The 22,621-nt window shown below is 37.2% G+C and overlaps 1 protein-coding gene and 1 long non-coding RNA gene across 2 annotated transcripts in view; one reads left to right on the forward strand and one right to left on the reverse strand.

Annotated features, from left to right (window-relative positions):
- Window positions 1–22,621, forward strand: part of LOC309807169 — a 170,720-nt gene that overhangs the window by 89,348 nt on the left and 58,751 nt on the right. The gene's annotated exons all lie outside the window — the stretch shown is intronic.
- The window catches only part of MMP20 (matrix metallopeptidase 20), a gene marked incomplete at both ends in the record, with an annotated part of 46,526 nt that continues 34,251 nt past the window's right edge, over window positions 10,347–22,621 (reverse strand). The window contains 2 exons of the mRNA XM_082626480.1: window positions 10,347–10,447; window positions 11,456–11,559. Coding sequence (XP_082482606.1) covers window positions 10,347–10,447; window positions 11,456–11,559 — 205 coding nt within the window. The remainder of the gene's footprint in view (window positions 10,448–11,455; window positions 11,560–22,621) is intronic.

Here is a 22,621-nt window from a genome sequence, read left to right on the forward strand (position 1 = left end):
CCTTAACCCCTGATTCCCAATTGCCTGATACTGCCTTACAAGTATTTTTCCCATAGAACTTATCATCTTCTAACATACTACATAATTTAATCACTTATTATGTCTACTGTTTATTGCCTGTCTTTCTCGGGCACATGGGAAGCTCCATGAGGGCAAGGGCTTTTGTTTCGTTTGCTGACATAATCCAAGAGTCAAGTAGGTGCTCAATAAATATATTTGAATAAATTAATATGGAATTGAGGCTGAATGCCAGCAATGATGAGAAGTCAGTAACAGGATATATAGTCAGCCTGACCAGTTCCTGAAAAATAACCTCTCTCACTCCTCCCCAGACTAGACACTAGAAAATTAAAGAAATAGCAGCAGCCCTCAGAAATTCTCAGAACCTGATGTTGAATTTCTGAGGTGTCCCTGAGGGGAGGATCCACTGATCAGGATGAGATATGAGAGTGGTTGAGTCCAGACTTCCAACACCAAGCTTCCTGTCCTGAGGTGCTTCAATTTCTTCCTGGCCCCTAAACTAGGCAAGAAGGCACAAACTAAGATGAAGTCCCTTATCCCTCCCCCAGCTAGGGACACTGATAATCCATGAAAATATGAACTCACAGAGCAAATAAGTGAGGCATCTGAGGAGAGAAAGATGTTCAAAAGAAAGTTCACATGCTGAAAAAAAAAAGCCGCTTCATCTGTGAGATAGGCTGGAACCTGGGAACTGGGACCTTTACTGGAGTGCTTGCACCTGGGAAAATATCTCCTCCAGCAACAGAATACAAAGAAACCTATAAGGGACTAAAAATAATTGCTTGCATGTGCAGTTGGGGCAAATTATGAACAATAAGATACAAAAAGGCCAAAACCCAACTGCCACTTCTGAGGTGTTGGGAGCAAAAGCAGGGTACTGGGCATGATCCCTGCACACAGCACCACCAAGACCACGTAGAGAAATATTGAAAGACCTCAGAATTAGATTGCTAGAGTTTTTCATGTGATATACTTTCTGGAACAGCCTTTACTTTCTGTAGTAGTTTGAAGCCTGCTTCAGATACAGTGAAATTTCTGTTCATATGCATGTAACCTATTTAGGTTTCAGGCTTTCAAACTAAATTTGATCTGGCTGAAACTTATTCACATATTTTTGTGACTGGCCTGTAATGAGCAAAGAGCGAGAGTAGGGGGAGAGAGGGAAGGAGAGAGCGATACAGAGAAGGAGATTGATTATATAGTTGTGTTTATGGGACGTGGAAGTCCTGGCAGTTAAACCTAACCACTTTAGAGTATTAATATTATGAAAATAACAAAATTGAACTTCAGGTTCACTTGTAGAGAGGAAAATCTGAGACTCCTTTCCTTTTTTTTTTTTTTTTCTTTTGCGGTATGCGGGTCTCTCACCGCTGTGGCCCCTCACGTTGCGGAGCACAGCCTCAGGGCGCGCAGGCTCAGCGGCCATGGCTCACGGGGCCCAGCTGCTCCGCGGGACGTGGGATCCTCCCTCATCGTGGCCCGAACCCGCGTCCCCTGCATCGGCAGGCGGACTCTCAACCACGGCGCCACCTGGGAAGCCCCTCCTCTTTCCTTCTTTCTTGCCACCTTTTCCTTATTTGGGTTTCTGTAGCATGTGTGGTTCGTGCTACTTGCTTGGCAATTAGTTAGCATTGATTTTACTCTCTGTATACATTCATGTACATTTCTAGTCTGACCTTTGTGACCATGGAAGTAATAATACCTCTCAGGATTACTGCAAGTCTCAAAGCGGATTAGGTGTGTAATGATGCTTGAAAAACTATGGTACTAAATATAATTCTAGGACACCAGCCAAGGGATCAGGGGGTTCAGCCAAAGTAGGGTTATGAATCTGTGTACTGGGAACAAACACTGAGGCAAGGGCCTGTTTGCACACACTGGGTTAGTCAGAAGAAGGTGTACACCTCTGGGATTCATCCTAACCCTTGGTATACTGGCCCACTGGAGAGCAAGATTGGCCCTTCTGATATGAGCGCCACTGATGGCTGGACTGAGGTTCCAGGCATAATGTTTGTTTTGAAGATTGACTTGGGTACTGGGGAAGACCTTGACTGAGGTAAAGACATAGTGACTCTGGCTTTCAGGCAAAGACAGAATAATGTCGTAGAGAACTTGCTAGTCACTTTCTCTGTAAGGCTTGGTAAGATTAAAAATAGAAGTGTTTTCACTATAAGAACAAAATGGATTTTTTTAAAAAAATCTTGAAACTTCTTTTTTAACCTTTTAAAGAAAGTCCTAGGCTACCAACAACTTTCTTCCAGAAGAGCAATCCTTAAGATTTTGTATTTTCTTTTGTGATTTATTCTTTGATTTTTGTACCAAGAAATGCAAATATCAAGGGAGAAAACCCCTCAAAACCTCGAAAACTCTTGTTGAAAATTAAACCATGTTCTTGAAGAGGGGAAGAAGAATGGATTAGTAGACTGAGCACTGGATGGTGATTAAAAAACTTGAGATCTTTTTATCTGCTTCCTTATTCTTTTATAATCAATTTTCCCTGAGTTTCCTATGGGGGAAGGGGGCTCAAAACGTTGTAGATAACAATATAAGGGCTATCTATGACTCCCAAATTTCTAGCTCCAAATTCTTCCTTGAACTCAAGCTTTTATATCTACTACCTAATTGGACATATTCTCTTGGATGTGTAATAGGCAACTCAAACCCAGCAAAGTCAAAATTTCCCTCTTGATTTCCAGCCCTCATAAACCCATTCTTCCTCTAATCTTCCTCATTTCACCACCTTTCTCCCACTTGCTTAGGCCGAAAACTTTGGAGTCATTCTTGACTCCCCCCGCCCACCCACTTTTTTCCCCTAAAATCCCACAGGCACTTCAGGAACAAATCCTGTTGGCTTTACCTGGAAGAATTTCCTCGATCTGACCATTCTTAGCATCTTCATTGCTCCTTCCTTGGTCAGCACTGTCATCGTCTCTCCCTTGGCAAATGCCACTGTCTGGTGTCCCTGCACCCACTCATAAGCTTTTACAATCTCTTTGCCACCCGGCAGCCAGACTGATCCTTTAAAACCTAGCTGAGATCATGTTATTCACCTGCTCAAACCCTTCTCATGTCATCAGAGTGAAGTCGATCTCCACAGGCGGCCTGCAGGTTCTGGGTAGTTTGTCTGGCTTTCTCTTGGACCTCACCTCCTTCTACTTTTCTTCTCCCTCGCTGCCTCCAGCCATACTAGCCTTTCTGCTGTGCCTCAAATATGCCCGACCCCTTCCTAGCTCAAGGCCTTGCACTTACTGCTTCCTCTACCTGAAACCCAGAGACACCATGTCTCCTTCCTTCCCTCACTTCACATCTTTGCATACATTTCCCTGACTCAGCATATCCTTTCCCTACACATGCTTTTATAAAATGGCACTCCAACCCCCTTTATCCCCTTCCCTGCTTTATTTATTTTTCACATCATTTTTAATGTCTTTCATTGCATCTAGATTTATTTATTCATTTGAATATTGAATGTCTCTCCCATTAGAATGTAAGCTCCTTGAGGGCAGAAGTTTACACTTGAAAGCAGCTGAGCCTAGACTGGGGCCCACATAAAGTAAACACTTAATAAATATTTTTTCATGCATTAAGAATGAGTACTGAGGGTGATGGTGGGATAGCTAGGGCCTTCAAAAAAGGCTGAATTATTTGTGGAGATAAAACTGTTTTAGGGAAGGGGTGAAGTCTTTCAAAATAAATGGTCAAAAATTTATTAACTTCCAGAAATTGTCAGTTCATACATGCAAATATGCCTAAAGTTTAGTAAAGTGACACACTACAATTGTTGGGCAGCCTGCGATTCATGTGGAATGTGCTCTAATAGGACTTTTGACATCCCATCCTCTACCGAGGCGGCTGTGAACAACCAACCTCAAAAGCTCACATTATTTACACTGCATTACAGGACTGGGCTTTTCCAAGAATAAACAAATTGCTAACTATTTACGCAGACTTGCTTTTTTTCCCCCACTGCAGAGGAGCGAAAATGGATTTGAATGTTACATTTCTCAACTGGTCTTTTGTAACAGTTTTTTCATCCTTCTATCCTTATCTTTTCTGATCTCTCCCTCTACTCTTGTAGGAACAACACGCTGCATTGTGCAACAAAGGTTTAATATTATCCCCAACCATTTAAAATGATATATTGAATGAAAGGAAAGTGTGTTGGATTAAGATTAATGGAGAAGAGATTAACATGAGGATATATGCATTAGAAGCATCCTCTTTTGGACTAATTTCCTACTCTAACTTATTTATCAGCAGGCTTCCCAACTCTGCTCTATTTCGATTCCAAGAGTCTAAGTGGTGAAACCAAGGCAGAGATTATGGCATTTTGAGTATAATAGGATGCCTTTTAGTCTTGCCGTGTTGACAAGCCACTTGGGGATGGGAATGAGACCAAAGACAGGGTCAGAAGATGGAAGATGATCCGAAGATGCTGTTTAGGCCTACTCAGGCCTGTAGGAGAGAGACACAGAAAATCTTTTGGCCTAGACTTTTCTGTGATCCATTATGGGAGTCTAAAACTCCAACCTGTTGACAAACATTATGTATTTCCTCTCAAATGCTACTTTGCTGGGTAATTTGGCTATAAATATTCACAAAACCCTTTAATATCATTGTACATATAAATGAAAGCACTTGAAGACCCTATGATATGTTTTAAACATACCACACAGAATTCCAAATAAAAACGGTAGTTCATTTGTGATCTACCATGTGAAATGGAAGTTCAAGATGTTTCCAAAGAAACATTTGAAAAAGAACAGAGGACCTAGAAAGGTGGGTCTGCCATTTCACACCAGGCTAACTGGAATAGAGCTTGGTCTGGCCACAGAAAATTTAAGGCTGAGCTGTTAGGGAAGCTCCTCACCTAGGTGAATACATTTGTCCTTCAGTAGCCTTTCTGGTACTTTCCAAATAGTTATCATTGAGGTTAATAGGACAATACACAGAGATCATCAGAAAGCAAACTCTGTTCTGCTTCCTCTTGATCTCAAAAGAAGCAGTCAAACCACACTTTGTTCAAAACTGTTATTTAACTGAATATTTTTGCACTGTTATTCTGAAAACAAGTGAGGAGCATATGTTATAAATTACTTCTGCACAAAATTCCTCTTTCAGATGAGCATATAAATGCTCTGACTGAGTTCTGACACAAACAAAATCACTATTTCTTGTGCTTTAGAGAGACTATATCTTTCCAAAATACATACAACTATATCTGGAAGCCAGTTCTCTTACTCAACAAAGGAATAAGGATTTGTAAGAATTACTTTCGGGGAATGGAGGTTAACCACAGTCAGTATATTATTTGATTGTTGATTTAATTTGGAATTTGGAAAAGAAAAATTTCAGGTCACTGGCTATCAATCCTTGTGGTACTATAGCTCAGCTATCTCAAGGGATATACACAAATTCTCCAAAGCATCTCAAAACCAAATTAATTCTAATTGCTTCAAAAACAACAATTATAGAGCCCTTATAAGGTACCAGGGACTATCTAGAGTTCTACATATTTTGACTCATATATTTAAGCCTCTAAATATCCCTAGGAGGTAAGAACTATTCTTACTGTAATTTTACAAAGGAGGAAACTAAGACAGAAATTAGGGAACTCGACCAACCTCACAAGGCTAAAAATAGCAGATCTGGGGTTTGAATTCAGTCAGGCCTCAGAGCACATGCTTTTTGCATCCAGTAACATTCATTTATTTAGTGAAGTGTTTACAGTGGACATGCCCCTCGGCTAGCCCTGGACATGAGGAGGACATCTGGCTGGTTGTGCTCAGCACCAGATGCCTTCAGGCTGATGTTTCATTGCTATGGGGTCCCTGTCACAGCCGACCAGATTGCACGGTCTGCACAGATAATTGCACCACCTTGATCTCCTTGCTTATTACTTAAAACAAATAATAGGTTTATTGAGATATAATTCACATACCATACAATTCCTCCACTTAAGGTGTACAATTTAATGGCTTTCAGTTATTCACAGATCACCTTTAGAGTGTCATCCATCACCTTTAGCCACCATCACCTTTAGCGTGTCATACCCATTAATAGTCACAGCTGCCCCCTCCCTCCAGCTGATGACAAGCAGTAATCAGCTTTCTGCGTCTATGGCTTTTCCTATTCTGAACATCTCATATAAATACAATCATACAATATGTGGCCTTTTGTGTTTGACTTCTTTCACTTAGTATAATGTTTTCACATTTCATTCATGTTGTAGCATGTATTAGTCCTTTTCTAAATTGCCAAATAATGTTCTAATATGTGGATTTACCAGGTTTAAAAAAATCCATTCCTCATTTAATGGCCATGTTTCTACTTGTTGGCTGTTATGAATAATGCTGCTGTGAACCTTCATGTGCACTTTTTTGTGTGGACATATGTTTTGATTTATCACAGGTATATAGGAGTGCAATTGCTGGGTTATGTGGTAACTCTATGTTTGGTGTTTTGACGAGATGCCAGACTGTGTTCCCTCCTTGCTTATTGATACTAAGAAGTTTTCCTCAGCTGACTGTTTTTGCAAAAGTGACTTTTCTTACTCTGTAGAGTCAGTTGACATTGGAAAGCAGGGATAGCAGATTTTGTCTTCAACAGTCAAAGATTCAACATCTGGTTGGCTGTAAATAGCCACTTGCAGTAATAAAACCAAATGGAAAGTTTAGAGTAACCTTGAGTAACTGCCCCATCCTTCTTTTTTTTCAACATTTTATTTTTTAAAAAATATTTTTCTACTTCTTATACTTTATTTATTTTATTATTATTATTATTTTTGGCTGCGTTGGGTCTTCATTGCAGTGCGTGGGTTTTCTCTAGTTGCTGTGAGCTGGGGCTGCTCTTTGTTGTGGTGTGTGGCTTCTCACGGCGGTGGCTTCTCTTGCTGTGGAGCACAGGCTCTAGGCACGTGGGCTTCAGTAGTTGTGGCATGTGAGCTCAGTAGTTGTGGCTTGCTGGCTCTGGAGCGCAGACTCAGTAGCTGTGGGACACGGGCTTAGTTGCTCTGCGGCATGTGGGATCTTCCCAGACCAGGGCTCGAACCTGTGTCCCCTATATTGGAAGGCGGACTCTTAACCACTGCGCCACTAGGGAAGTCCCCAGTCCCTTCTTAATATTGTCTTTTTAGTGAGTGTATGAAACAAATTTAATAAATGATGGTAATAATTATAGCTAATATCTGTTGAACACTGTAGATGTTCGTCTATGAAATATGTTAAATGTATTTTATCATCTAATTGTAGAAGTTCTGAAAGTTTATTTAAATTGAAATATAGTTGATTTACAATGTTGTGTTAGTTTCTGGTGAACAGCAAAGTGGTTCAGTTATATGTATACATATATATATATATATGTTCTTTTTCATATTCTTTTCTGTCATGGTTTATTACAAGATATTGAATTTAGTTCTCTGTGCTATACAGTAGGTTCTTGTTGTTTTCTATTTTATATATAATTGTTTGTATATGCTAATCCCAAACTCCTAACTTATCCCTCCCCTCCCTTTCCCCTTTGGTAACTATAAGTTTGTTTTCTATGTCTGTGAGTCTGTTTCTGTTTTGTAAATAAGTTCATTAGTATCATTATTTTAGATTCCACATATAAGTGACATCATATGGTATTTGTCTTTCTCTTTCTGACTTACTTCACTTAGTATGATAATCTCTAGGTCATTCCATACTGCTGCAAATGACATGATTTCATTCTTTTTATGGTTGAGTAGTATTCCATTGTATATATATACCACATCTTCTTTATCCATTTTTATGTTGATGGACATTTACGTTGCTTCCATGTCTTGGCTATTGCGAATAGTGCTGCTATGATCATTGGGGTGCATGTATCTTTTCAAATTAGAGTTTTTTCCAGATATATACCCAGGAGTGGGATTGCTGGATCATATGGCAACTCTATTTAGTTTTTCTGTTTAGTTTTTTGAGGAACCTCCATACTGTATTCCATAGTGGATGCACCAATTTACATTCCCACCAACAATGTGGGAGGTTTCCCTTTTCTCCACACCCTCTCCAGCATTCATTATTTGTAGACATTTTAATGATGGCCATTCTGACCGGTGTGAGTGATAACTCATTGTAGTTTTGATTTGCATTTCTCTAATAATTAACGAAGTTGAGCATTTTTCTTGTTCCTTTTGGCCATCTGTATGTCTTCTTTGGAGAAATGTCTATTCATGTCTTCTGCCCTTTTTTTTTTTTTTTTTTTTTTGCGGTACACGGGCCTCTCACTGTTGTGGCCTCTCCCGTTGCGGAGCACAGGCTCCGGACGCACAGGCTCAGCGGCCATGGCTCATGGGCCTAGCCGCTCAGCGGCATGTGGGATCTTCCCGGACCGGGGCATGAACCCGTGTCCCCTGCATCGGCAGGCGGACTCTCAACCACTGCGCCACCAGGGAAGCCCTTCTGCCCATTTTTTGATTGGGTTGTTTGTTTTTTGTTATTGAGATGTATGAGCTGTTTGTATATTTTAGAAATTAAGCCATTGTCAGTCTCACCGTTTGCAAATATTTTCTCCCAGTCTGTATGTTGTCTTTTTGTTTTGTTTATGGTTTCCTTTGGTGTGCAAAAGTTATAAGTTTGATTAAATATGATTTGTTTATTTTTGCTTTTACTTCTATTGCTTTGGGAGACTGACTTAAGAAAACGTTGCTATGATTTATGTCAGAGAATATTTTGCCTATGTTCTCTTCTATGAGTTTTATGGTGTCATGTCATATATTTAAATCTTGAAGCCATTTTGAGTTTATTTCTGTGTAGGGTGTGAGGGAATGTTCTAACTTCATTGATTTACGTGTGGCTGTCCAGCTTTCCCAACACCACTTGCTGAAGAGACTGTCTTTTCTCCACTGTATATTTTTGCCTCCTTTGTCAAAGATTAATTGACTGTAGGTGTGTGGTTTATTTCTGGGCTCTCTTTTCTGTTCCATTGAACCATACATCTATTTTGTGCCAATACCATGATTCCTGTAGCTTTGTAGTATTTTCTGAAGTTTGGGAGGGTTATGTCTCCAACTTTGTTCTTTTTCCTCAGGATTGCTTTGGCAATTCTGTGTCTTTTATGGTTCCATATAAATTTTAGGATTATTTGTTCTAGTTCTGTGAAAAATGTCATGGACAATTTGATAGGGATAGTGTTATATCTGTAGATTGCTTTGGATAGTATGGCCATTTTAACAATATTAATTTTTCCAATCTAAGAACATGGGATATCTTTCTATTTCTTTGAATCATCTTCAATTTCCTTTATCAGTGTTTTATAGTAGAACTACTAAAATGTAAGATTAAAAAAAATAAGAATGACAGACAGCTGTATTTTATCTGTACTAATGACTAGGTACGAAAAAAATGGTTTAGCTTGAAGTGAGAAAAACTAAAACAAAAGACAAACTTCCCTAAATGGAAAGCTGTTCAGAAGAGACCCACTTAGATGGGTTAAAGATAGTTTCATTGAGGGCATTTTATTTTCAGGAAGAAGGAAAAAGAGTGAATTATGAATATTTTTTCTGGGTCTGCATACTCATGATACTATATCAAGGTTTGAGTTTTCTATAGGTACACAGAATTTGTTGCCAAAGTGTGATAGAAGCTAGTAAACATTAACAAAAGAGAAATGAGGAACTATCCTTATACAACGTTTTTATTGGCTTTTGTTAAAAGTCTTCCTGTTGCAAAGTGCCCACCTCTTACCTAGTCTGAAAATCCATTTGAGTAGGTTTGCCCGCTGTAACCTACTTCAAAGACCAATGAGCACACATAGAGTCAAACAAACAAACAAACACAAAAACAATGAGAAACAAAACTTATACAGTATGTTGTCTGTGATATGTTTAAAGGCAGATATATTTATATTCATCATAACAAATGTTAAGGCCAAAAAAGCCACTGCTTGTAAAGAATTATTATAATTTGTATAGTAATGCTATTTCCTATTAAAAGAATTATAATACATGTCAGGGAGTCCACAAGTAGGCTTCTTCCTGGAAATAAAAACCAAACTTATCAATTTGCCTCAGTGTATTAGGTAAGAAAAAAATGATGGGTGTCTAACTGAAGCGTGCATTGTGTTGATTCTGATTTTGTGTAAAACTGACCATATAGGAATTTTCCATTTGGATTAAAATTCTGAATCCAAAACTAAGAAACAGTTTAGAAGCATAATTATTTTCAACAAATTCTAAATTACCCTTAGAATTGAAGGCCATGGGAAGAATACATAACCTGAGTTCTGATTTAGTCCTTAAGATCCGGTTACCAGCTGCTCTCCGTCATCTTCATTCCTTAGGAAAGACTAGACTCTTCTATTTAGCAACCAACCCAGGAACTAGATTTCAGCACACTAACCACATCTTCCTTCTCTGTATCATACTTGTATGCTTTGGGTCCTGAAAAGAAGTAAATGTAGCCTAAAAGAGACAAAGTTGAAATTATGGTTACTGAAAATTACTTGCAAATTTATAAATGGGATTGTCTTATAGTTGTAACTTTCTTGAGGTAGCACCAAAGGGGCACTGAGAACGTGTCAGGTGGCAGTTAGCTAATCCTCTGCACAGCTCTCTCTGAGCCCTAGAACTTGACACCCCTAACATGTTGATCATCTCTCATCTCTCTGCTCATGCCAGAGGTGCTTTTTGCTTCTACTCAGGCTGTTCCCCTCCAGGAAATCCAGCCCCCGCTGTTTTCTTTCCCTAGTCAAACCTCTAACCATTCTTTAAAACCCAGCTGAAGTCCCACCATGAAATCTACAGCACCTGATGCCTGTTTTGATCTCTTCTTCCTCAGATCACCTCTTGCAATTATTGTGAAGACTACCACACAATTCAATACTAAATTATAGATTGTCTTGTTTTCTAGTAATTTCATCTGTGTTGGATGGAGGGTCATTTCCCAAAGAGAATAACCATTCCACAAGTGCAGAGACCATATCAAACTGTCTTTGCATTTCTGAACGGTGTCCAGCTCTGTGCTATGTACTCAAGAAGAATGTTTTGACCGATTCAAAAGATCCAATTAAACTTATTGAACCCAGTTCAATTCAATTCAACTTTCCCAGCTATGTGTTAAATTTCAGGAGTTGGGTGATGGAGTGGGGAAAGGCCCTGGGACGGTTGAGAGTATGTGCATTTTAAAGATGAAAAAGGTAATTTTGACTGGATGGCCTTTATGATGTACCTGACTAATGCACTGAAGCTATACTTTTAAAACTTTCCATTTGTAAAGAGAGAACCATAATGACAGACTTTTTATACTCTTTCTGGTGGTTAATCTTGTTAGCTAAATTTATAAGGGACTCAGGGACAAAAAAATAAGAACCAAGGACTCCCATTTGGAAATCCATCTTCTTCTATGTTAAAGCAGAGACCAGATTTCTTGTTACAATTTCTACAAAGAAACTTTACAGTGGAAACACTCACCATTTAACTCCACAGCAGCATCTATTTGACCATTAACTCCTGAAAATTCTTCTTCAGTATTCTTTGGATAGTCTTTTTCCATTTTCCTTTTTCGTTCATCATAGCTGGAAGAAATATTATTTCATAAATAATATAAACAAGAAGTATTTATCGATTGTAGAAGACACTGTGCTAGTCAGGCATATTTAGCCAGGGCTGATTTATGATTTACTTTAGATCTCTCTCTGTCTCTCTGTCTTTCACAAACACACACACACAGACACAGACACACACACACACACACACACACACATTCTGCCATTTCTCTCCCAGTTTCCAGAGATTCTGGGAACACTAGCTTGGGAGTCATTTGCTCTAAACATTCTGCTTAAAAAATTGCCAGATATATTGTATAGAATTATAGGATCATATTTCTATAATTAAAAAAATACTGCCTTTCAATGGGAACGCTGCATATATTTTTAGTGCTTTATTTACTGTTGCAATTTCTATCTCTCTTATGTTCTCTATGTATGAATTTCTTGGCTTACCAAATGGTTAAAAGCCCTTCACAGAGGCTTTCATTAATGAGCTTCTTGCTGTGTACCCATAGAGGAGGGATTGAACAAATAATGCACAGTGAATGAATAAATAAATGTGTGAATGCTCAATAGATAAAGATAAGAAATGAGAAAATATGGAATAATGGAGTCTTTGCCTTTTAAATGGTTTTAATTGAATTAAATTGTTTCATTTCCTAGAAAGATTATACAACTGTCCAAAGAGTAAATTAGGTTTTTTTTTTCTGAATCCACAACTACCGAGCAATGATAACTCTGAAGATTGGTTAATACATCTCTTTGTGATCTAAATTACCCCTTGTAAAAAAGACTGTGACTTGTATGAATCAGTATGACTTGTATGAGTTCAGCATGTAGGCAGGGCAGACTCTTTTCCCTTCAAGAAGATTTCATTTAAAGTGTGAGAAAGTCCCTTCTTCATTAGCATAGAGCTCCCAATACGGACATTCCCAAGGTGGACACGCCACTCCTTTCCCACCCAAAGGTCAATTTCTCCTGTGTCTGGGCCACTGAGAGTTTCCTGCAGCAGCAGATTACAACCACCTTCTCCTGAAATGTGCCTTTCTTGTAACTATGACTGCACAGGCCAGGGGACAGATCTCTCATGATACTGAGTGGATCAAACGTTGGGAAAGAAGTATTCAGGCTGAAACTGACTAGTGGGCTGAGGTGCTTTATGGGGTGTTGAGGATAGGAGTGGAAGCTAAATCCTAGAAGTATCAATAGGAGTCCAAACTCCCTTTCCAGGAGAGCTATTAGAATCTTCCAAGTAGGCCAAGGGGAAAACCAAGCTATATGAGTTACTGTAAGCACAAATAAACATGGAAGCCATTTACCATATTTTGTTGTCATCAGAAGTGCCAGTAAAGTGTGGAGACAGGACACCTGTGTGGTATTAGAAGGAGTGGTTGCAAGGTATCAGGACTGTAATGAGGGAAAGACTAGAGAGAAAGAATAGCCAGGCATATTGTCTCTCCCATGGCTAGGACTTCTTTTGTTCACTTTGTTCCAGTGTCTGAAATCTAGAGTCAGACACTGAAAGTACAGGTTGTTTACATATTAATCTTTGTTCACTAGGTTTTCTGCTCTCAATTCCCTGAGGCAGTTATACTGGGAAAATGGATGCTTTGAGTGAAGGGAGTGAGGAAGATAATTCCAAAGCTTAAAATATTTGGGGAGAGGGATGCAAAAGGAAGAACAAAGAAGTGACCAAGAGACATTTGGTGTCTGTAGATACAGAGGGAAATGTGGTGGGGGGATGCCAGAGAACATGACATTTTGAATTCTTTGCTTAATGTTGCTCAGGGAAAATGGTGAAATGCCTTTCATGTCTTTATCCTCTTTTGTCTGCTCTGAATAGAGGATTAGAAGCTGAGCTATCATAATTAGAGCTATGCCTTACCTTTGTGTTCATTAAACATTTATGAGTGATTTTGAGAACTAATCACCATTTATATTGTTTTATGGCAAAATGTGTTCTCAGTTCCAAACAAGTGACTAAAGAATATCTATAGGGAAACCTATTACAAGTTGGGATCTGCTTGTATTATATTTAAATTGGATTGAGAAATCTGAAAGTATGAAAGGAGAGGGTAAAGATCTTTTCTGAGACTAGAAAAACTGTTTAAATAATACAGGAATAAGTTTTAAAGAGAAAATGATGACTATTAATCCAATAGAAAGATCTGAAAAAGAAATCTTTCTCTTTTTATCTGTCTGCTTAGTTTGCTAATGTGGGTGATGGTGACATCTAAAATCTTATATATATATATGTTCAGAGGATAATGGAGGTAATAATATTATATTATATATAATGGAGGTAATAATAATATTATATGTAAATAAAATTTCAGAAGAAATTTTAGAGATGTAATGTCTGGCTGAGAATTTTAATTTTCAATTGCATTTATAAAAACGTAGGCAAAAATTTTGGCAAAACTATGAAATCATTTTTTTTCTCCATCCCTTCTACCACTTATGTATTTAATAGTCCCTCTCCCTTTCTGCCAACCCCCTCTCTGCCCTCTTGCCTCTTATCCTATAACTGCTTTCCAAAGAGTATTACTCTCAATAAAATCTATCTCAAAGTATCAGTCTGACACATAAGTCACCATTTTAAGATTAGCTGATAACATGTATATTTCATTTGGACCTTTTACGTAGTCACTGTGTAGATGGGCCTACATAATTAACATAGGGTTACCTACTTTTCATTTTACCAAGTAAGAACATTACCATCAATGCTCAAAATAAAAATTACCACCTATTTTCATTATCATTTCACAAAGAAAAGAAACTTTAATACTAAAAAAGGCAGAAAGGACATAATTTCAGAATAAAAGATGGTTCTTGCCAATAATACTGACCCAGATCACACCCCCCTGTGTTTATTATATTGTGCTATTTTTATTTTTCTGTGGACTGCTGAAAACTTTGTGATGATCTAGCCCTTGGTTTTTGGACAGATATTTGAAGATTTCTGTTATAGAGCAAAGAGTGTATAGTCAGATGGTTCTGGGTTTGAGTTCTGACTCTGTTACCTGCTGGCTCTGTGATCAGGGGAAAGTGTTCTGAGCTCTGAGCCCTGGTTTCCTTATCTGCAATACAGTAGTCATGAGGATGAGAGAAATCACACACACACACACACACACACACGCACACACACGCACGTGCCTGGTACATGTCAAAATCAAGGTCTGGCCCAAGCTATGACTTCATAGTTTATTTTGGCCCCAAGAACCAATAACTGACTGGCTAGTATGACGTTTAGTGAATGTTGCCATTTGGTCTGGGATCCTAAGTCACCAAAGAGTTTAGTCTTTACCTAATTTTTTAAACACACTTCATTAGGATAACATGCAATAGTAGGCAAGGTTGAGAAGAGGAGAAAGGAGGTCTAGAGAATGTTGGAGGTAGTCCAGAGACCTCAGCAGAAAAGGGGTTAGGAGGTCTACTAGTATGTTGAGGATTTGGCTGAGGGTAAAAGAAAATAAAATTATATGACAGGATGAGAATTATGAGCATGGGTATTTTAATTGACAGTAAATCAATGGTGAAGAGAGTAAAAGGGGACAACGTATGGTAGATGGGACGGATCTCTGTATTTGGATTCAGAGGGCATAAAATATAGCCTCAGATGGACTATTTTTAGCTGTGTGACCTTGATCTAATCACTTAATCTCTTAGATGCAATATTTTCAACTATGAAATCGAGATAGCAGTACCTACTTCTCAAGATTGTTGAGAAGGCAGATGGGAAAATGAGAGAATATGAGAAAATAGTGTGATTCCTAACACATAATAAACCATCAATATTTGAGTACTAAGAAAATATTTATTGAATATACTAGAAACCTGCTAAAATCATTGCATATGTTTTCTCATTACTGAGGTCTTTTTTGTGAAACCTAAATACCAACTAAAAATGAGTGACCAGTAACTATGTTTATTTCCTTTAAGGGTATTTGTTTCATCATTTAATATTGATCAATGGGTATAGATATTAACTAAATCATTACTGACAGTGACACTTTACTAGCGATATTGCCATAGATATCTGATGTGGTTTTTCATATATATTATCTTACTCTCTACCTTTGTAATCTAAGAATTTGGGGACTATATTGGTAAAGTACTTGCATATTGTTTAACTGTATGCTCAGACCTTAGATTTGTTAGGAATTTCTGGTGTTTTCATTGTGATGATTTTTAACTTATGTCAGTGGCAAAACTTAACGCCATTCTGCCTTCTTTGAAGTACTGAATAGGGAGTTCAGTCTGCTAAAAGATGCTTAAAGAAAATGTGAGAAAGGATGGCAAAAAGAGGAATTTATTGATAAGTATTTATGGTATATGTTTCAGGAAGTTTCTTCAAGGAGACCTTTCTAGTGAAATCTAGTGGAATTTCTAGTGGAATCCCCTTTGAAGTTAATAATCCACTTCTAGCCAGGAATCACATGGCTTTCACGGAGGAAGGGACCTTTGTGATCTCACTAGAGAGGGCACGGGGGAGAATGGTCAGGAATGAAGAGAAGGGAGAAGAGTAAGAAGCTGCCATGTACCATCCTAGATAAGGGTCAGGAACCAGGTCCCCATGAGGAAAGTGACTGAGAAAATTCTGGAACAAAGAATTAATGACAATGTTGAAATGTATTGATGGTCTCAATTACTATCTTACTGTATGATGAAATGCAAATTTATATCTCCAGCCTGAATTCTCTGAATTCAAGACCTGTATTTCCAACTGCCTTCCAGACATATCCATTCATCTGTCTCACTAGCATTTCAAATTACATACGTACAAACTGGAATTCCTGTTTACTCCTTTAATTTTGCTTTACTTCTTAATTTTATTCTTTCCCTATTGAATGGCCTTAGCTTCCTTATAAAAAATCAACCAAGCATAGATATATGGGTTTATTTCTGGACTGTCAATTTTATTCCATTTACCTATATGTCTATTCTCATGTTAGTATCACATTGTCATGATTACTATTGCTGTCTAGTAAGTTTTGACATTGAGAAGTTTGAGCTCTCCAACTTTGTTCTTCTTTTTCAAAATATTTTGGCTATTCTGGGTCTTATGAGTTTCTATATAGATTTTAAGATCAGCTTGTCAGTTTCCCTGAAGAAACCAGTGATATTCTGATAGGGATTGTGTTGCGTCTGCAGATCAATTTGGGGAGAAACTGCCATCTTAAAAACATGAAGCCTGACCCATGAACATAAGATATCTTTCCACTTAGATCTCGTTTAATTTCTTCCAACAATGTTTTGTAGTTTTCATATTACAAGTTTTCTACTTGTTCTGTTAAAATTTATTTCTCAGTATGTTTTTCTTCTTGATGCTATTGTAAGTGGAATTGTTTTCTTAATTTTATTTTTGCATTGTTCATTGAAGTGTATAGAAATACAATAGATTTTTTTCATATTGAACACATACTCTGCAAACTTGATGAACTCACTTATTAGTTATAACAGTTTTTTTTCTTTTGAGGATTATTTAGGCTTTTCTATGTAAAAGATTATATGACATACAAATAAAGATAATTTTACTTTCTTTTCAATCTTTTCTATCATTAATTTTTTATATCATTCATTCTTGCTTAATTGCCCCACTAGAACCTCCAGTAAAATGTTGAATAGAAGTGGTGAGAATGGAAATTTTTGTCTTGTTCCTGATATTAGGGGGAAAGCATCCAATCATTCACCACTGAGTATGATATCAGCTGTGGGTTTTCATAGATGCCTTCTATTCAATTGAAAAATTTCCTTCTATTCCTAGTTTGTTGAATGTTTTTATCATGCAATTGTGTTTGATTTTGTCAAATGCTTTTTCTACATCTATTGAGATGATCATATGGCTTTTAATTTTTTTATTCTATTGGTATGGTGTATTATATTAATTGATTTTCAGATGTTAAACCAAAGTTGCATTCCTGGGAAAAGAAATTTCCCCTTGGTCATGGTGTGTAATTCTTTTTATGTTTCTGGATTTGGTTTGCTAGTACTTTTGGAGGATTTTTGCATCCACATTCACAATATATTGGTCTGAAGTTTTATTTTCTTGTGATGCCTTTGTTTGGTTTCCATATAAGTGCAATGCTGGCCTCATACAATAAGTTGGGAAGTATTCCTTCCTCTTCTATTTTTTGGAGGAGTTTGTGAAAAATTGGCAATAATTCTTTAAATGTTTTGGTAGAATTCACCAGTGAAACATTTAGACCTAGGTTTTTCTTTGTGGATAATTTTTTAAATTATGAATTAAATCTCTTCACTGGTTATAGGTGTATTCAAGCTGTCTATTTCTTCTTGACTCAGTTTCATCACTTTGTATCTTTCTAGGAATTTGTCTGTTTCATCCAAATTTTCTAATTGATTGGCACATAATTGTTCATTCCTTTATAACCCATTTTATTTCTGTAAGGTTTCTAGTAATGTTCCCTCTTTCATTTCTGATTTTAGTAATTTTGGTCTTTTTTTTACTAGGTCAATTTAGTGAACAGTTTGTCAATTTTCTTGACCTTTTCAAAGAACCAAATTTAGTTTTGTTGATTTTCTCAAATTGTTTATATATTCTCTACTTCATTCATTTTCACTGTAATCTTTATTATTTCCCTTTTTCCTGCTTATTTTAGGATTAATTTGCTCTTTTTTCCAGTGGCTTAGGTAGAAAGTTAGGTTATTGATTTGAGTTTTTTCTTCTTTTTTAATATGGGTATTTACAGCTAGAAATTTCCCTTTGAGCACTGCTTTAACTTCATCAATAAGTTCTCATATGTTGTATTGTAATTTTCATTCACCTTTAACTATTTTCTAATTTCTCTTGTGATTTCTTCTAGTCCCATTGGTTGTTGAAGAGCATGAAGTATAATTTCCACTTATTTGTAAATTTTCCAGTTTTCCTTCTGGTATAGATCTCTAGCTTTATTCCAATGTGATCAGAGAAGATATTTTGTATGATTTTAATGGTTTTAAATTTACTGAGGCTTGTGTTTTTGTCTAACATATCATCTGTACTGGACAATGTTCCACATGCACCTGAGAAGTATGTGTAGTCTTCTTTTGTTGAGTGAAGTGTTCCATAGATATCTGTTAGGTCTAGTTGGCTTATAATGCTGTTCATGTCTTCCTTTCCTAATTGCTCTTGTTGTCCAGTCGTTCTGTCCATTATTGAAAGTGAAGTATTGAAGTCTCCAACTATGCTTATTTCAGTTGTGGTTTTCTCCCTGCATTTTTGTCAGTTTTTTTGCTTCATCCATTTTGGGGCCCTGCTGTTAGGTTGTCTTATATTCCTGGTAGAGTAACCCTTCTATCACTATAAATTATCTCTCTCTATTCCTAGTAATACTTTTTATTTTAAAAGTATTATTTTAATATGTTTTGTTGCCTGGTATTAGCATAGCCACCCTGGCTTTCTTATGGTCATTGTTTGCATGATGTATATATTTTCCATCCTTTTACTTTCAGTATATTTGTATCTTTGAGTACACAGTGACATCTTGTTTTTTCATCCAGTCTGACAACCTTTGCAATTTGATTAGATTGTTTAATCTATTCACATTTAATATTATTGATATAATTAGATTTATATCTGCCATTTTGCTTTTATTTTCTACAGGTCTCATATCTTTTTTAGTTCCTTTTTTCCTCCTTAATGCTTTCTTTTGCTTTAGTGAAGAATTTCCAGTGTACCGTTTAAATTTCTTTAATGAGTTTTTTACTTCACTTAATAAAGTTATTTCCTTAGTGGTTGCTATAGAGCATACCATATATATATTTTAACTTAACATAATCTGCTTCAAAGTTTATATATAAATGTATGTTATCTTTCTATATGTTACAGGCTCAACCATACAATTTTATATATATATATATACACAGCTTTATACAGTTAATTTTAATTAATTTAAAAATCAGTTAAGAGAACAAATACACATTTATACTATCTTTTATAATTACATAATTACATTTACTGGTACTTTGTTTTTTTATGTGGATTCAAAATTTCAAATAACTGTCTGGGGTTACTTGCTGAAGCCTGAAGAATTTTCTTTAGTACTTCTTGTAAGGAAGATGCTAACGACAAATTCTCTGTTTTTGTTTATCTGGGAATGTCTTTATTTTGCCTTCATTTTTGAAAGATAGCTTTGTGCAATATAGGATTCTTGGATGAGAGTTTTTTCTTTAAGCACTCTGAAGATGCTTCCCACTACTTTCTGGCCTAACTAGTTTGGCTGACTTCCAGTCTTGTCCCCCTCTAATCCAGTCACACTGCTGCCAGAGTGATATTTTAATAACACAAATCTTAATGGGTTACTTCCTTGTTTAAGACATTTAAAGATACCCCTCTTTTCTATAAATTAACAGTGATCTCCCTAGAAAGGCATAGGCCCTCCATGATCTCCATCCTTGGTCCAAATCTCTCATTCTAGCCCACGTTCTAATCACACTGAATTGCTTGAGGTTTTCCTTCTATACACAGGCTTTTTTATGCATCAGTGCTTTAGCTTCAACTGCTCTCTCTGCCTGGAAGCACCCTGCCCCTCCTGTTTGGGAAACTCCTACTCAACTCTCAAGATGAAGCTCAGTCGCTGCTTCCTCTAAGAACTCTTTCTTGACAATTTTGCTAGAATTGGCCATTTCCTCTTTGTTTTGCCCCACTGATCCCTGTGCAGTCTTTTACGAGGCCACTTGTGGCACCTGGATTGCTCTTAATTACTTATCTATACATTTACCCTCAACTGTAAGACTTGATGAGGGCATTAATAACACCCAATACGAACTGAGTACTTACTATAGGACAGGCATTTCACATTTGTCTCATTCATTTCCACAACTCAATGAAGTAGTTACTATTTCTGTCTTCATTTTGAAGATGATTAAACTAAAACAGAAAGGTGATCCAGGTTGCCAGATGACTGCTGTTAGAGTTGACATTAACACTCTCTTACTCTTGTCTACACTCTTATAAACAGCAAACTTTGTGCCTTCTCATGTGTCAAGGTCCTAGTACAGATCCTGACATGTAATCATGCCCAATATATGTATGTTGAATGTGGTAGTTTGGCAATACATTAAAAAAAATAAGATTAAAAAACCAAGATTTTGAACTCCACCCATCTTTTAAATTTTTATTACTTATTATTTATTTCTCTACGGTGACTAACTATAAAATCCTTAAATAAACAGCTCCAGTTCCAGTATTCTTGGGGTATCTAGGAAGGAAAGAATTTAGAAGACTGTATCCTATTTTGCATCAGTCATGCCTCCATATATATAGAAAGAGTGATTTATGAGTGGAAAAGGGCTGGAACCTGTAGATTTGTAAGTCACTTTACACAAAATTTAGAAAACACTGACCATGTCAAAGAATGATGGAGTTGATAGCACCTCCCCCCTCCCCCCCCGCCAGTTCTCAGAAACTCCTGGTGTAATCACTGCTCTGGTGTTAGTAGGCAAGGGAGAACATCTATAGGGAGAAATTAACCATAGGTAGTGGAAGTAATGTAAAGAAAAAAACTGGCTGGATCATTTAGGCCTTCTAGGAAAAGAAAAGGAAGGAATGAAAGCAAACAAATGTATGGGGAAGTAGCGCTTGTTAGTAAAGTTTAACCAGTATGTCTTTTGGTAATGTAGCATGTGACGGCATCAGCATGGCAGAACCCCCTTTTGGACTTCACTTTGTAGTTTTGTGGGCTGCTCCTCTGTAAGTTACTATCAATATTACACTGACACGTGGGTTCTTACTCTTACAGCCTGAATCAACCTAGCCCCAAGCCAACACTCAAACCTCAGTGGAGGAATTCTTCAGTAGTTTTCTCATGCCATTTCATTCACTAAAACGGGTCCCCAGCCGTAGGGGTTCATGGAGAATTTCCCTGACAACCTGCATATCCAGAGACTTTTCTTCCCTTGGCACATTATTTGTGTCACAGACTGAACGAGCTTGAGGATCAAAGAAGAACCTGAGGAATGACTAAGGAAAATAAATCCTAACACAATGTCAGTGGGTGTCAATAGTAAAATTATTGGTCTGTAACTTGAGGCTTCTGTATTTTTTGAGTGTGTCCATGTGCTTTACCTATAGAACTTCATTGCCTCCTTTGCTTTTTCCTTCCAGCCCTCTTTCTTCCTATTTAGAATAAGATGTAATGGCTGAGGCGCCATTGGCCACCTTGAATCCTGTGGCAACCATGAGAATGGAAGCTACCTGTTAATACTAGAACAAAATGTCAGAAGGAACTTGGGTGCCTAATGGCCATGGACCCACCTTACCAGCTCTAAATCTGATAAACTTCAGACATTTTACATATATGAGAAAAAAAGACCCTTATGTGTTTAAGCCACAGTTATTACTGGGTCTCTCTTACTAGCAGCTGAACATAATTTCTAACCAATATAGGCTTTACAAGACAATAAGATGTCATACTCATGCACAAAATGTGTGGAATTCAGGGGGATTTATTAATAAAGATGATATGTTAGCTTTTCCTGAACTTTTGAGGTTATTTGAAAATAACCTTTTCAAGGTTATTTGTCTTATTCCTTAGTATGTAAACCAGTGTCTGTGTTGGAGAGTATGAAGTAGAAGACTCCGATTGCTGAAATGACTGTCTCTGCCTTGCCAAAAGCAGAGATTTCAGTGCAATTTCAGGGCCCTTCAGTATTTAAAAAGGAAATCCCCTTTGACCAGCTCTTTGACTGGATTGCTTTTTATAGGAATACTGAAGTTTAAGCAATCATTTGTTAATTATCACAACTTTTAAAGCAATTATTTGCTAATTACCATATAAGTTCCTACTATTACTGAACAGTCACTCTTTTTGAGCACCTATTATATATGCCAGGCACTGTGCTAGGTATCTACATGCATTATATCACTTAATACTCTCAATAACCGGGGGAGGTTAGTATCAAAAGTGCCTACTGCAGTTTCTTTTCCTTTCCAGCAAAAGGAGCTCTTTAATATTTGTATTAGTGCCCTAGGCCAACTTTTTAATGAATCTGTTTTATCTAGATTACTAAAGACTTTTCCTTAATAGACACTCACAGAGGTTCAGATGGAAAGGTTCAAAATTATTTCCTCAGGGGGATAAGGCATCGT

Source organism: Mesoplodon mirus (assembly GCF_964341445.2).
Source record: "Mesoplodon mirus genome assembly, chromosome: 7".
Lineage (NCBI taxonomy): Eukaryota > Metazoa > Chordata > Mammalia > Artiodactyla > Ziphiidae > Mesoplodon > Mesoplodon mirus.